We start from the raw sequence: 17,299 nt of genomic DNA, 5'->3' as shown, positions 1-17,299 counted from the left end.
GTTTCCACATATAGGTGGCGCACAAATACATTTTCGCGGGTGCGAACAACTGTTTTTATTGAAAATTTCTCCATAATGAAACTTTGTCCCAAACATCTGTTTTCTATGAAGATTCTATGGTGAAATTTTAAATATTAGAAATGGGGTTTTTGCGTAATCAAATGGTTCACTAAAACGTCTTCATAGAATATTTTCTCTCTAAGATCAACAGTTACGGAGTTAAAATTTTTCAAATCAATTGGATGCAAAAACTTACAGGCCCTTTTCGAAAGTTGTTCTTGAGTCAAAATGATCGATTTTTCTATGGAAAACACTTTGTAAACCATTCCGAAAACATGTTCAAAATCCTTGGTTTTTTATATTCAACATGAAATTCCTCGCGTCTAGATTAAATATAGAAAAACCATCTTCGATAAAGTTGTTTAGGAGACTGGCTGACTGACATGTGGTGGTCATTCAATTACGGAATAACCAGGCGGCTCTAGTGTGAATGAAACTTTTGTTTTGCAAATATTCCAGGCTTACTTTGAAAAATGGCATCTTCGGAAAAGATGTTCAGTAATTCGAGGACTATCACTGTTCGAGCTAGTTGAATTACAATTTTGCTCCCCAGGCAGCACAAGTGAGCATTAAACTTTTTTTTTAAGCTTTAAACCAAATGGTTCATTCGCTTTTATTAAGGATTTTTTTTTATAGTTGCAGGTTATATTTCTTGACAAAATTTAACAATTTCATTTCTTCATCTTCGTTGTTGCTTAGTACAATCTGAATGTTACTACTTAGTCGTAATTCTTCCCTAATAGCATCGTGTTTCATACAGTTCAGATATGTTCTACAGAAAGTTCAGTGTTACATATTTCGCAGTTGTTTGATAACGTTCGGTCGAACAGGTGTTGCTTGGTCATCCGAGTCTCGTTAGTATACGTTGCTCTCGTCGGTCTTTTCTATCGTGCCATTTTTCGACCAAAGGTTTACTGGCTTGCAAAAAAGTTGAGCGATGAGAGTCCCATTTTCCTGAAAAACTGTAGCGGAACAACCCTTTGATCCATTTTATTGCATCAGCTGAGGGTACCGTTTGGTAGAGTAGTCTTGCAGGGACGAAAAAAATCATGCTCACTATACTCAATTCACTGAATTTATGCCACCATCAAAGTAACCGCACCACCACCAATATGATTGTACCAATGAAGATGGCACAAAAGTAGATGGGCAAAACAATCAACGATGCCCGTATGTCGTTGGTGTTTTTGATTATCAGAAGCAGAAGAGTGTCAGTTTTAGTCAAACTGGTTAGAATGAATATCATTTTTTTGTTTCCGATTATCAAAAAGCGGTTGAGTAGCAGCAGATTAAAAGGAAACTGACAATCTTGCGCAAGCGCTTTGTCAATCTTTGTTGTGTTGTCAAGGTGAGGATAAAAACAAATAAAAATCAACGAAGATTCTACCCAGCAAGTATCAATGTAGGCGAGGGTAGATTGAGTATTTTCGTCCCTGAGTCTTGAGGATCGACCTCGTTCAGCTGCTCGATCTGCTTCTTCGTTTCCTGAGATTCCGGAGTGACTTGGAATCCAACAAACTACGATGTTCTTTCTTCCTGCAATTATCTCGAATTCCTGTAGGAAAGGATGATTTGAATCTTCCTTGTCGATGGCGGCTATACAACTTGCAGAATCTGATAGAATGACGGTTGGTCCCTTAGGAGCATATCGCGCGGCTGCTACAAGTGCTGCAGCTTCTGCCGTATATATACTGCATTGATGATGAAGTCTTTGTTCAATTAGTAATGGACCAATGCACGAGTTCACTAATATGACGTTTGAGCGGTGCCGTATTCACTCGTTGCCATGGTCACGTAAATAACACGGCACCGCTAAAACGTCAAATAGTGAACTCGTGCATCTGACCATGGACCGATGCACGTGTTCATTAATTTGACGTTTGAGCGGTGCCAAATTCACTGGTTACTATGGCCACACAAATAACACGGCACCGCTCAAACGTCAAATAATGAACTCGTGCATTGATCCATGGACCGATGCACGAGTTCACTAATTTGACGTTTGAGCGGTGCCGAATTCACGGGTTGCCATGGTCCCATAAATAACACGGCACCGCTAAAACGTCAAATAGTGAACCCGTGCATAGGTCCATTGGGGTCCAAAAACCCCAACGCCAACTTCGTTATGCTTTTTAGATCCATCAGTGAAGAGTTTGTAGTGGTTGAGGTATTTTCCGTTGAGATGCTCTTGCACTAAGGTCCTGGCAAGTTGTGTATTCTGCCCTTTTTGAAAGCGTTCTTGACTGACCAGTCTACTTCTATGCGAGGACTGTCCCACGGGCGGCGGCCCACCCTTTTCAGCTTTGCAATATCAGGAATTGTAGCATTAGTTATTTCCATGAATACGGAGTTGGCTGCTTCACTGAATCGAGGGTAGTTGTTGGAAGATTTTTCTGCTAATCGACAATATTTACGGATGAATATTTCAGCTAAACGAAGGTCTAATGGTAATTCGCCCGCCTCTACTGCAAGACTATAGATGGGGGATGATCTGAAGGCTCCTGACGAGATTCTTCGCAGCTCGTTGAAGATAGTCTGTATTGTATTGGAAAGTTCCATTCCAAATAGTTCGATGCCATACATCAGCTTTGAGAGGTATACAACATTCATTATTTTCCAAAGAGATGATCGATTAGCTTTCGGCGTTAAATCCTTAAAAAAATTATTCGATTTCGTATGCTGTCTGCTGTTTTAGCCCCGTGCGCTCTAAATTCACCCTACGATTCATCCACACTCCTAGAAAACGGGCAATTTTAACTTCAGGGATAGCATCTCCATCTATGACGATCGCGGGTCTGGATTTCATCATTATATGTCGTTTTCTTTGGCATACGTGCAATAGACACGATTTGTTAGCTGATAATCGAAATTTGATGTTTTTGGCCCAGGAATCTACCGCAAGAACTGCTTGCAAAAGTTGTCGACGCACTGCTGCTTAGATTCGGTAACTAGCACGATATCGTCGGCATACACCTAGATCCGAACATTTTTTGGTACGATCTCAAAGACCATGTTCATAGCTAAAAGAAATAACGCAACCGATAGTACTGAGCCTTGAGGTACCCCGTTGTCTTGAGTTTTCTGTGAAGAAAGAGAACCACCATAGCACACTTGAAAACGGCGATCCTTCAGGAATTCTTCGATACATGCTGTCATGCGACTCCCAACGTTAATAAGTTTTAGTTGACGTAATATGTGAGGACGCCAGGTTTGGTCGTACGCTTTTCGTATGTCCAGTAAGGCAAATTCAAGGCGTGTTTCAGACCGTTTTGCTCCTTCAAGAATCTCCTTGAGTTCGGCAAAGTACGTGGAAGTACCTCGACCGGTTCGGAAAGCATGCTGACTAGAATGTAAAATTTTGTTCCTTTCTAGAAAGGTTGTGAGCCGATGATTCACCATGCGCTCGTATATCTTTCCTGTAGAGCTAAGGAGCGTGATTGGACGGAAGTTCTCCGCAGATCTCAATTGAGATACGGGTTTTTGAATAGGGACAATTAGCCCTTCTCTCCAGCAAGGTGGGAACTTTCCCTCAGTCCAGACCCGATTGAAACATTTCAACATGGCTGGATTTTCCGGATACCGGTAGTCGCCGAATCATTGGGTAGCCTACAGTATCGTTGCCAGTAGAAAACCCTTTAGTGATGTCAATCGCTTGTAGGAGTTCTTGAAAGCTGAAGTCACTGTTCAGAGAGGTATTCTCTGCAATTTCCGAAACTGAGTTGGTTTTTTCAGTTTCTCTTTCGTCTTCAGAGTTATCAGCAGCAGATGTTTCGCAAAGTGCTCGGCAATGATTATAGGGTTTTGTTCGTGCTTACCGTCAATCACTAACCCTTTTAATCCGGTCTTCCGTATCCCGGAAAGCTTGTTGAAGTTGTTCCAAAGAATTTCCACTGGAGTTTGGGGGTTGAAAGAGTTGCAAAACGTTTACCAAGATTGCTTCTTGGCATGGTTGACCACTCTCCTGGCAGCGCTCCGAGCTTGTTGAAATTCTTTACGTAATTCATCCCTTTTCGGATCGGTCGCGTGAGTTCGTTTTAATTTTCTCAACGCTTTCCGACGTTCTTTGATGACAGATTGAACTTCGTCAGTCCACCACAGTTCGGCTTTTATTGGCGGGCGACCTGACGTTTGAGGAATGGCTGATTTAGCCGCATTTACAATAAGCTCAGTAATTTCGTCTACAGAAAGGTTTTTGTCTGCATCGTCGTTCAGGTGGTTTTCGATGATTCTCTCGAACTTCGGCCAATATGCATTTTTGTATAGCCATCGCTTCCGGAGTTTTATATTCGGAGCTCTGTCCTCAGTGTACACTCTAATTGGAAAATGATCGCTTCCATGTGTATCTTTGGATATCGACCAATGGAACTTAAACGTCACACTTTTAGATGCTACCGTTAGATCTATCCACGATGCACTTCCGTGGGTGGAACTGATGAACGTGGGCTCCCCATTGTTCAAAACTAAAAAGTCGTTTTGGACAAACCAACTGAGTAGTGTTCGGCCTCTCTTTGATGATTTGGGACTACCCCAGACCTCGTGAGCAGCGTTGAAATCTCCACCAATAATGAATGGTTGCTCAAGGTTGTGTGTGATTTTTTGTTGAGCATCTATTACGTCAGAATCAGGACTGTTCGGTGGAACGTATGTAGAAACTGATGTGATGTTGTGGGGGCTATGCAGCCGAGCTGCACAAATAAGAATCCGAGCGTCAACGCTGATGAGTCGTGAGGAATTTTCTTTAGAATTTTCTTTAGACCAGCCGCCCCAGCACCTTGACAGTAATGTCGATTCGCTAGTTTCCATGAGTATTGTTTCCGGAGGGCAATGCTAGCGTCACCGCACATCATTTCTTGTAGTCCGCTGGCTATTGGAGGATTTTGCGTTACTATGTGACACAGCTCTGCATGGTTGCTCCAGAGACCGCGAATGTTCCATTGTAAGAACAGCGTTTTTTCGGGTCGATCGCGATGGGATGAACTGCTGTAAGTATCGTCGGACACGCGTCGACTGCCGCCGGAGGCTCATCGGTGTGCACCGGAACTTCTCTGGTCAGGGTCGACGTGGCAGGCCTCGCGCTTGGCGAACTGATTTGGTGTTGATTGTTGTACAGTCTTCGGATGCATATAGGTCGAAATGGAGTGCTTAGGGAGTTGTAGCAAGGTCCAACTGTGTTGCTGCTTCCGGGGAGAGGCCGAAACTCGTTGTAGTGGTCGTATGCTTCAGAGTTGAAAAGAACGGCTGTTGGCAACGGTTTTGGGGCTACGTTGATTTGATGGAGTTGCGTGTTGTATGCAGCGTTGATATATGCGAGCGAGCTAGGAGTTTGGCAGTCAACGGGTGGTGGAAAGATGTTCCGGATTGCCTGCCCTGACTAGACTCGCTTCTCCGTTTAGAAGTGAGGGGGGTACTGCACATTCCCCTCCCTCAAACCGCATTTTAACTTGGGATATGTTGTTTTTGAGATGACCATAATCGTATTCCTTGACATTGCGTTGGTCTTCGTCCTTGTGTTTTGGTATGTCCATGCCAGAGTCAGGATGAATTGCCGGGTCGAAACCATTGATGATTGAAGTGACGGGGTTATTTACTGCCATTGTTATTGGTCAGGTGTCTGCGTTTCCCCTTGGGGTCGTAGTCAATGTCAGGCGGAGATGCATTCGTTCTTTTATCGCTCCGACTTCGGTTTCGCAATTTCATTGTTTGAAGTGTGCTTTGAGTTTTGGAGATGAGCGGGGATTTTGGGGGTGACATTGATGCTTTGTCCTTACGCGATTTTCTTCCATTTGCTTTGACTAGTGACTAGTCCATCTCTGCTTTGACCGCTTCTAGCTCATTCCTCAGATTTCTGATGATAGTGTCCTTCTCCAATTCCACTTGATGTAGACGATGCTGAAGAGCGCTGGCGTACGTGTCCTTCTGGTTTTCATTCAACACGCGACGGGCTTCACCAAAGGATACTCGGTTGTCGATTTTGTGATGGATTATTTTCTTTTCGTGTTGGTAGGTAGGGCAGTCGCGTGAAATGATTGAATGATCATTAGGCCGTCCCTTATTTTTCGAAAATGCGAAATGTTAAAAGTTCGTCGTTGTAAAGTGCTCGTTTTGGTGAGAAAAAAATCAGGTAAAAATTTGAAGTCCGTACGTGGACGCTAAGTGGTCCCCCAACGGCCCTGAAGGTATTGGGTGAAAATGATCCCCGTGCGCAATATCGAGCTCGCTGCTCCAGTGCACGCAACATGAGTACGAAAAGCCACTAGTAACAAATTCTTCTGCATGCGTTGATAGTCAGCATAGAAGTTTGTTTTCCTCGGGATGGTTCAAATATTACGTAACGCAAAATTTGCCAATTTCAGACCCCCTCCCTTCCCCATGTAACAGCTTTTGTATGCAAAATTTAAATTTTTTGTATGAACCGTAACACTACGGAAGACCCCTTCCCTCCCCCTGTTGCGTTACGTAATATTTGAACGATCCCTTTGTAATTCCGATTTTTTTTGTCAGCGTGCATTGTTGTGAAGAGATCCACAGTATAAAATACTATTTTACTTAAAATTCTATGCTGATTATCAATTTGTTACTAGTGGCTTTTCATACTCATGTTGCGTACACTAGAGTAGCGAGCTCGATTTGACGCACGGGGATCATTTTCACCCAATACCTTCAGGGCCGTTGGGGGACCACTTAGCGTCCACGTACGGACTTCATATTTTTACCTGATTTTTTTCTCACCAAAACGAGCACTTTACAACGACGAACTTTTAACATTTCGCATTTTCGAAAAATAAGGGACGGCCTAATGATCATTTTTGCAATGCAGGCAGAATGGTGGATTTTGACACTGTTTCTCCCTTGGCTACGTGGGGTTCTTGGGAGCAGTTGAGACATATCGATGTCCTTTTGCAGACGTTTTTCGAGTGTCCGTAAACTCCGCAGTTGTAGCACAGAAGTGGTGAAGGATAGTACGTTCTTATCGGGACTCTTAGTAAACCGAAGAGAATTGTTTGAGGTAGGACGGCTCCTTTTAGTGTCAACACTAAAAGTGGAGTGTTTCGAAGAACGTTATTGACTCGTTTACGAATACGACGGACGTTGGTCACTCCTTGGGATTCCAAGTGTTTCAAAATCTCCTGCTCATCGTCGTTGACAGTGTCCGACTCGTAAACGATACCTTGCACAGAATTTAACGTGTTGTGTGCAAACACTTCTACCTGTGTTCCATCAACGAGCTCCGTAAGCGTTAACAGTTTTTCAGCGATTGAGCGGGCGTCTGTGCGAAGCAGATACTTAGTTCCTCTGTTTTCCTTAGTTGCATTAACTTTCCTAGCTTCCTGTCGTCCTATCAACTGTTCCACCGATGCTCCAATGATAAACGGACTGGGGAGTCGTTTCAACGAAAAGTTGTTTTCCTGGCTGTCCGATGGTGTTTGCTGGCGGGCTTGTAAAACGAGCACAATTTGATAGCCAATTTCGTCGTGGCTCATCAGCCAGTGGGGAATTAGTGTTCCAAACGTGTTTTCAGGAGGATCGCCTAGAGGCGCCCCTGTTCGGGAGCCTTGACTAGCTTCGGCCATGGCCGAAGCCGAGTAGCCGAATGATGATCAGAAAAACTTCTTTCCGTATGAAGGTGTGCATGAAAACGATCGGGTTACAATGCTAGTGCGTCGTGGCACTAGCAACGGTAGGAAGAGCGATTGTTGCACCAACAAAAAGTTGCATAAAGCTTCACTAGAACGCGACTAATCGAAAAACTAACACATTTCACTAAAAGTCCAGATACTAACGACCAAATTGCGACGTGATGACAGATTATTAGTGTGTTATTACCCTTGAAACAGGAAAAAGCTTGATGACACACGGACGTAAATAAACTGGTGCTATCGCTTTGCAATAATTCGACTGCATTAAACTTCCGTTTTGCGAATATCTCAGGAGACTGATCACGTAGAAAGATGGCGTCTTCGGCAGAGTTATTCAGTTTCTCAAAAGCTATATTTATACAGTCAACTCTTCATGTCTCGATATTGAAAGGAACAATTGAGTAATGGAAGTATAAAGTTACATAACACAAAATCAGTACAAGTGCAATCCAAGGGACCATCGAGTTAGCCATGAACACCAACTTTTACTATGGTTCTATAACCCTATTGAACAACTTTGCTAAAATCGTCAGGCTCTTGAAATATCTGAAAAACAAAAGTTTCATGCTCACTTACGGCGCCTAGTGGTAAAATTTTGAATCATCTAGCTCGAACAAAGATAGTCCTTGAGTGAGACTGAACCACTTTGCCGAAAACGCCATCTTACTAAATGAACAGGCTTCTGAGATATCTGCATAACAAAAGTAAAAGTTTTATGCTCACTAGTGCTACCTAGCGGTCAAATTCCGAACTAAATGAGGTATCATCAGATAGATAGATCACTAAATTTCCATCGAAGGTTTATTCAAGTATTCTTCTAAAGATTTATTTAGAAACTCAAAATACTAACAGTAATTTCCTTAAGACGTATTCCAGAATGAGTCGAAAAAAATATAAAAATCGTGCTCGATAATCTTCAAGATAGCTTTACTAAATACCCAAAGTTTCGAAATTTTCTTGATTTTGACGGATTTCGCGCTAACTCCACACGCGATTGGCAGCACCCCTTCAGAATTCAATGAAACTTTCTGGATGTTAAAAGTATGTGAAACTAAGATACTTTGCATATTTTGTATTTTCAAAATCGATCTAGACTAACATTTGAAAAGGGTCAAAGTTTTTTTTTTACTTTTTTTATAAACCCGTATAACTCGAAAACGGTAAGACCTACAAAAAAGTGTTGTATAGGGGACTGTCGTGAAATTTCCTGAAGTTTTAGAAAAAAAATATTGAAAAAATCAAAACACATTTTCTACACCGAAAAAACATTGATTCAAAACTTTAAAGTCGATTTAAAAAAACGGCCATTTCAGATTTTGATCATCCTTAAGCAAAAAGTTTCGTAATTAAATTTACTAAAAGTCGTCCATACATTAAAATTGGGCATATTTTAGGGAAAAAAGTTTTTCTAACAACAATTTTTTTAAGTCCAGATTTTTTTTTTGATATTTTTTATTTCGCTTTAAATAGTCTAGTATGCTCATATTTTAAAGTGATAAATGATTATATATAAATAGATTATATTTGTTTTATTGGGAGTAGTTAAAAGAAATAAAACGGAATTATACAGAGTTTTTTTTTAATTAAATACAATTGATCTCGCACCAAACCGCTTATGAGAAAATGAACTCCGTCTAACAATCCGATGGGTTTTTAATGAATGGAAAGATATCACAACAATATTTTATTTCTTATTTGGTCAATGCCAATCTTAACAGGTGTCTGGAAAGGGTCAATATTATGCTTATAAAAAAAAGTCGTGGTTTTTTTATCATACATCATTATTTTTATTATTGCTATATATCCTAAAACGTAGTATCTGCACATGAATATTTACATTATTTTTGGGCTTTACTGAATAAATTGAATATTTTTGGTTCATCCTCTGAATGGGTATACCGTTTGGCTGCCATTTGTGTATCACTAATAGGCATAAAACAATGATATTTTTGGGTACCAGGGACAGTTTTAACCTTATCAAACAATTCCATCAATTCCTTTGACATTATATTTATTATAGTTTCTAAATTACAGCGATCGGTGGTGAGCCATTGCTGAAAAACTACATCTTCTTTGTCGCTTTCCTCTAAAAGCGAGATTAGTTCTCCTGTAATATTTTCTTTGGAATTACACTTTTCTCGAAAAAACAATCAGTCGTTCTTACTAAAACAGCGCATAACAGTTTTTCACAAATTTCTGCCTGAGAGACAATTCCTAAACTGTTAAGCATTAATTTAACATTTTCGTGGTATGTGCACACACATACATTGTGAATTCTTGTGCTATCGAGAAGCTTACAATGTTTAGGCCTCAACATAGTAAACAAAGTAAAACCAATTTCTACATTTTGGCATCTTTCTTCAAAAATCATGTACGCCTCTTTAAGAGACATCATCAATGGATCGATGCACGAGTTCACTAATTTGACGTTTGAGCGGTGCCATATTCACTAGTTACCATGGTCACGTAGATAACACGGCACCGCTCAAACGTCAACGACTGAACTCGTGCATTGGTCCATAGACGCTTTTGAACTTGTTCTTTACTACCATTTCGGTACTCAGAAACGAAGTCATTGGCTCCTGGCATAGGTCTACTAATATCATCACTATCAAAGAAATCAATAACAACCTGTTTATCTGTTTCACTAATTCCATGCCCACTTCGAGCCCTTGTGGTACATAGAATGCCCTGTTCATTCACAAGTTGTTTCACTTGTCTTACCATGTAAATTGGTGCCTCGAACTCCTCGACAATTTTGTTGATCGACCACGACTTAGGAAGAACCGATAATATTTTCAACTGGTCGTTTCTGTCAATACCAGGTGAGTTGAATTTTTCTTTCAACTGATTGATGATTTCCTCGAATGCCTCCACCTTGTCGACGTCCATTGCATCCATGCCTAGTATGTCATGACGTACAGCTTTGGTGATCTCCACTGACTTTTTAATTCTATAGTCCAAGCTCCTCATGTTTCTCGACGAGATTGGGGATAAATTCAAAGTTTCAATAATACTGTTGAATTTTTCCACGTTGTAGGGGCCTAGTAATTCATCCGCTGATGGGACGGATGGCAAAGATGAACAGGAAGGGACTGCTTCTGAAATATACAATAATGTCGAATTAATATATTGATATGGGTTCTATGTAAACAATCATTGTCGTTTAATGTGCTGCAAAGTAAATTTATCTTACCTAGCATTTCATTGGAGGCCTGACCGCTTGTTGGTGGTTGTGGATTTTGATTGACTTCGCCTCCACCCGAACGTCGTTTTTTCTTAGGCGGACTTCTGTGGAGCCTGATCACTAAGCGACATGACTCACAAATATGCATAGTTTCATCAAGCTGATGACTATATCCCATAGCACGTATGTGTTCGATCATTGTTGGTGACAAGTTTCGCAACTGGCTACGCCTGCACTTAGGATTGTTTATACCGGCGCAACATCTCGAAATTTTAATGCGCGATAAATCTTGTTGATCCATCTTTAACTTCTTTTCACAAATGACTTAGATAAAATGAAAAGAGTTTTATTGACATCAAGCTTAAATAGTTATATGCATAGGTAGAACGACAATTATAAGTTAAATACCTATCTTTCTATACACTCACGCGTTGTTGAGTAACTCAGGTCGTTAACGGACATTTTAGGTAGATAACAATACAAACATTTTTTTTTATTCATATGGCTTGTAACGCAGGTACGTTTAGTAGTATTTTCTAGAAGAAAATTTAATGGGGTATGGATCAGGTTGTTCCTTTTCAATGTTTGCAATCTTCCGAACCATAAAAATCCGTCGGATTGTTAGACGGAGTTGATTTTCTCATAGGCAGAGGCGAAATCCATAGATTGCCTTCATTTAAAAAACATAATCACTGCATAATTCCGTTTTTTAACTATTCTCAATAAAAAATACAATTTATTTCTGATTCAAACTCATTTATCACTTGAAAACACGATCATATTTGACGGTTTAGAACAAAATCTTTGAAAAAAAATTCTGTTTTGGACTTGAAAAATTCGTTGTTAGAAAAACTTTTTTCAAAAGTTCAAAATCTGAAATGGCCATTTTTTTTAAATCGACTCTTAAGTTTTGAATCATATTTTTTTTTCAGTGTAGAAAATGTGTTTTGATTTTTCAACATTTTTTTCTAAAACTTCAGGAAATTTCACGACAGCCCCCCATACAACACTTTTTTGTAGGTCTTACCGTTTTCGAGTTATACGTGTTTATAAAAAAAGTAAAAAAAAACTTTGGGACTTAAAAAAATCGATGTTAGAAAAACTTTTTTCCCTAAAATATGCCCAATTTGCAATGTATGGACGACTTTTAGTAAATTTAATTACGAAACTTTTTGCTTAAGGATGATCAAAATCTGAAATGGCCGTTTTTTTTTAAATCGACTTTAAAGTTTTGAATCATTGTTTTTTCAGTGTAGAAAATGTGTTTTTATTTTATCAATATTTTTCTCTAAAACTTCAGGAAATTTCACGACAGTCCCCCATTCAACACTTTTTTGTAGGTCTTACCGTTTTCGAGTTATACGGGTTTATAAAAAAAGTAAAAAAAAACTTTGACCCTTTCCAAATGTTAGTCTAGATCGATTTTGAAAAAACAAAGTATGTAAAGTGTCTTGGTTTCACATAGTCTTCACGCCCTGAAAGTTTCATTGAATTCTGAAGGGGTGCTGCCAATCCCTTTGTCGAGTTGGCGTGAAATCCGTCAATAAGATCTGGAGGAATACCTGAAATCTCCTAAGAGATCGTTAAGAAATCTCTTGAAAAAATATTAAGGGAATAGTCCACAATCTGTGACACGTTACTTCGATTGAGCCTGTGGCATTTTATTGCCGACCTTCAGCTTATCCTCCTCCCATCCAAACGTGCATATATCCTTTGTTTGGCACCGATCCATTGAGGCAAATCTCACACTAAAATTATATCACCATTGAACCCTCTCTGCAGCTGCATTATACAACATATCCACCCGATTGTGGGGGTTGGAGCTTGTTCCATAGGTAAGTTATGCATTTTACTTGACTAGGTTCGGTTCCCCATTATCCGCAACTAAGGGGATATCAATGGTGTCTGAAGCCGGCACACATCCTTTCCTATTTTTCAGCAAAAGAATACGGCTGACAACCGACGATGGAGGCATGGTTTTATAAAAAGCCAATCAACAGTGTAAAACATATAAGCGTAGATGTTCTGTTTTCTGTATTAATATCTGCCACCGAAGTGATAGAAGCGCCGTACATGCGACGCTATTCAGAATCTTAATAGAAGAGAAACGAGACGGTCGTCGTCGCAGTGTTGATTGTTTTTCAGCGTCATCATCCACTCGACCCGCACTTCCCAATCAGGGATGCCAGGTAATTTTTTGGTTTGCAATTTTTCATCGTAATAGGCTGATTTCCATCACGACAATTCGTCATGAAAGAGGCCTACTTTCCTGCACAAATTTATGCAGTATCGTAAGAGTCGTTTTGTCGAAAGTCGAAATTTTCGTTCAATAAAAGAGTTTCCTCCCAATCAGGCATCCCTGTTTCCATTATTGTGTTGTCTTCTCTTCACGAAACAAGTGTTCCCCATCCTACCTATCCCATCCCAGTATTCATATTCCTCCCCTCCCCAAGCCTATCATCACGCGACTTTCACCCCCCATGTGCAAGCCACTAAAATGTCATCCAATTGAATTACCTGCACTCTTGGATCGACTGGTGCGTTGCTATCGTTTTCCATCGACGACATGGTTGCTTAGTTTCGCTTGCTACGGGTTTGATTATATTTGCTCACTGGCTGCTTCGACCTATAGCTATTTGCTGCTGCCGTTTCCTTGCGTTTTTTTTTTCGAGTTATTTTTGGATAATCGAGCCACCTTTTATTGCTTTCCTGTGGGGTGGAGCGCCATGTTTTGACCCCACCACTATCTTCTAAGTAAGGTAGAATGGAGCCCTGATTAATTGGCAGGAAATGAACCTCCTTCCCGAGGGTGGGAAAATTTTTCCAATCTTTCACTCCGGTTGCACTTTTGCACGACTTCGACACGCTTTTTCTCACCTTCACTTCTGAGGGTGACCACGCGAGTGTGAAAATTTTTCCTGCACTTTTACTGAAATCACGGCTCGCGACGACTACGTCGTGATGTTCGATTGAGTGGAACGACGATTTGGGGCCTCGGCTAACTGGCAAACAACTTAATTTGTGAAAAACAAAACGGTTCCTCCGAAGAAAATCGGGGAAAACCAAACCAATCCTAGGGGGGAAGGAACTTTTGCAGATGGGCCTCCGAATCGAATCCACTATTCGAGGGAATGGAGGCCTCTAGAAAGTCAGCTTTTGCCAGCTGCGAGGCAGAAACGAGAATGCGACTTCACTGAGTTTACTCTGAGCTCTAACCTTCTCAGTTTTTTGAGCAGTGTGTTCGGGAAAGGGAAGCAGGAACCGCCGAATGGGGGTGGCGCATGCGTTGTTCTATAATATTATAATATTATGTTTCGGTACTAGACGTTTGGAGAGGGATGTTTGTGGACATTACATCACCAGCGACGGACAACAGTTTGTTCTCGCTACGCGAGCGGTGGCATCATCTTCTCATCGTTGTCGTAGATCTGTTTATTTACTTAGATGAAGGCTGTAGACGGCGTTGCGAGAAGCGTGCCTCCGTCAATCTGAGTAGGCGATGATTAGAAGATTTGTCGTGAAATGAAGCAAGCTCCTACGCATGCTAGGGATTCCCTTAATCGCATGAAGTCTATGGATTTTACAGCTTAATCTTTTGATTCTTCTAGTAAGCGTGATGGCTAAGCGTGGTTGTTATCAGTTTATCAAATCATCAGTCCACCGGAGGAGTGCGAGGAAACAAATTGAGAGGGACTCTCAAAATCTACGTACTCTCTGTGTGCACGCTAAGGTTAGGGCAATCAACATTTTCTTCAAAGAATTTGTTTAGAAGTCCTACTGCTGAAAGCTCTTCACAGACTACTGTAAGTATCCAGTGAATTCCACGAAGGTCTCTATCAAGCGTATAATATTTCAATCTCGTTTCGAGACAACATTTATGCTATAGATTGTGTGATGTCGAATGTGATTGTTTATGTTTATATTGCTGCTCGTTATTGTGAATAAATCACAACTACTCGATCGACTGTAATGCAGCCCACAGACGCTCAGACGGTTTGACCAACATTAACTCCGGCTCCAGGTTGATGGTCATGTTGGTGCTATGTTTGATCGTGTGCTGCTTGACAAACCAATTTGACAGTTTGTGAAACCGATTTGACGGTTGACGAATCGGTCAGCCAAAATCAAATAAGTTTGATTTAGCTCAAACCACCGATGGGCGGAGTCAAATGTTCGACGAACTGATCGTACCGTCTGTAGGGATGTTGCACGAGAAGGTCAAGTGTATTAAGGGAGCTTATTAAATGAACTAGAAGTAATCAAAAATATGTTCAGTTGCAGTTCCAAGTGACTCATCTGGGAAGGAGCCGCGCAAACGTTTTTGCTGACTTGGAAACCCAAAACATTCTATATTGGTCTCCGTTCTGTGTCCAACGTACGACGAACCATCTTCTCAAGGGAATCAGCAGTAAGGATAACAAAAAGTTACTAACAAAATCGAATAGTGTGTAGTGTAACATGAATTCGGCCTCGAGTTACTCAGGAATAAAATTGTAATGTAGATAGTTCTCGGTGGTAATGTGAAGTTCGTCGAGTGATTCTGTTGAGTTTGATGAAAAGGTTATCGTGATTGCGTTTCGTCCATCGGATTGTCCTGAAATATGGTGTTTAGGTTGATATAGTGGAATCAATGATTATTTACAATCTTTTGCAAGATTTGATGTGTGATCACTTTTTTATTGTATTGAAGATTAATAAAGCAATCATATTGTAGTAAATTGAGAGACGTCTGTGCGATCCAAAATTAGAGCAATGGACCAATGCACGAGTTCACTAATTGACGTTTTAGCGTTGCCTTGTTATTTACGTGACCATGGCAACGAGTGAATCCGGCACCGCTCAAACGTCAAATTAGTGAACTCGTGCATCGGTCCATAATTGAAAGGTTGTTTGTTTGTCTATTTACATGTTCATATTTCTCAAAGCCTACTTACCATTCAATATTGCATCAATAGATTATTTGATTGCATCTTATTATCTTCCTTACATTCTCCTTTCTATCTACTCTTTTTTTAATTGAATTAAATGTGTCATTTCTTTTTTTTTTTTTTTTTGTTTATAATGTATGCACTTAACTTATTTCAGATATTCTGGATTCTGTGGAGTATAAATACGGTTTCATAATTCTAATTTCAATGGATTACTCAACTCGTGATTTGATCTTTTAATAGGTAGCCTATTAACATTTTGGATTATTAATGGATATCCCCATAACTCAAAATTTGACATATAGCCAACATTTGTGACACCAGTATAAATTAGATCGACATCTCATAGATCATTAGAAAGAGTTCTTGCTGGCTGACGCAATCACCTGCTTTTTTAGTTAACTGTGGCCACCAAAAATATTCACGGAGAATACCGAAGTAACCACTAGCATTATATCATTATACTAATTTGACCGACAGCCTACCCTTCTGGCATTTTAAAAGTTATTTTGCACTTTTTCAATCACTGTGAAGTAATAACCCTTTCTATCGATATCATGAATGCTTTTCAGTTTCACTTTCATTCAACATTTCAATTCAATAATAAATTATTTCATCATTTAGGATAAGTATAATTTTATTTCATCATACAGGATTGCATAACCTTAATGAATGCTTCATTGCAAGTTGATTCTCTACTGTCTACTAAATAAGGAGAGCATAGCAAGAAATATTCATATTTCCTTCATTGTACAATAGATAAGACACAGATTTTTTTTGTTAACAGTTGAAGACTATTTGAAAGACTCTTGTGTTTATTTCAAACTCCTAATTAATAAATAGACAGCTTTTTTTGCATCAGGATTTTTGATAATTTTGATCCGTTACATTTCCACCGAAGACACGGCAAGAGCTTTTTGGGAAAACAATTATGACCACTTGAATCCTGAACAGCATCGATAACCAGAACTGCTATCAATAAAATAAAAAAAAAATGATGTAGAGCAACTCTTTATTCCCTGGATTTCTACATTGCGAGAGACGCGATTTAAGGCTTGTTGATTGTATAAGTTAGATAATTGTGTTGCACAAATGGCATAAATAAGCATATCAATTCGAAATTGTTTTCCATTCGCTCGTTGGAGCACCGATTTATTGGTGTTTGTAGTAGCACAACGCAAACAGTGGTGTCGACCTCATTCTTCGTTTACGAAACGCTTAAATTTACTAATTTTACAAGACCAACTCTAGCATAGAGCATCAATGCGTTCAGGATTGAACTGAAATTGGACATCTTAAAGCAAATATAAATCAACAGCCTCAAGTTAGGGCCACTAATCAAAATCGTTTTATTCTGCATTGATAATATTTTCTTCCCTTTAAATTTCTGTCATGTCCACATTTGAACTTTCTGCTTATTACTGATCGATATTGTTTGCAAAGGTCAGTATTGACTTTTATCGAAAGCAGTTCAAATGATTTATCTC

The 17,299-nt window shown here is 39.9% G+C and overlaps 1 protein-coding gene across 2 annotated transcripts in view; it reads right to left on the bottom strand.

Annotated features, from left to right (window-relative positions):
* Nucleotides 1–14,103, bottom strand: part of LOC5571384 (dentin sialophosphoprotein) — a 32,049-nt gene extending 17,946 nt beyond the window's left edge. For both annotated transcript variants that reach the window (XM_021857406.1, XM_021857413.1), the window contains exon 1: nt 13,402–14,103. In XM_021857406.1, the coding sequence (XP_021713098.1) occupies nt 13,402–13,452 (51 nt within the window). In that variant the 5' untranslated portion in view covers nt 13,453–14,103. The remainder of the gene's footprint in view (nt 1–13,401) is intronic.
* Between the last annotated feature and the right edge of the window lie 3,196 nt (nt 14,104–17,299).

The sequence above is a fragment of the Aedes aegypti genome, chromosome 1 (genome assembly GCF_002204515.2).
Source record: "Aedes aegypti strain LVP_AGWG chromosome 1, AaegL5.0 Primary Assembly, whole genome shotgun sequence".
Classification (NCBI taxonomy): Eukaryota; Metazoa; Arthropoda; class Insecta; order Diptera; family Culicidae; genus Aedes; species Aedes aegypti.
This window is presented reverse-complemented; position numbering and strand designations above follow the sequence as displayed.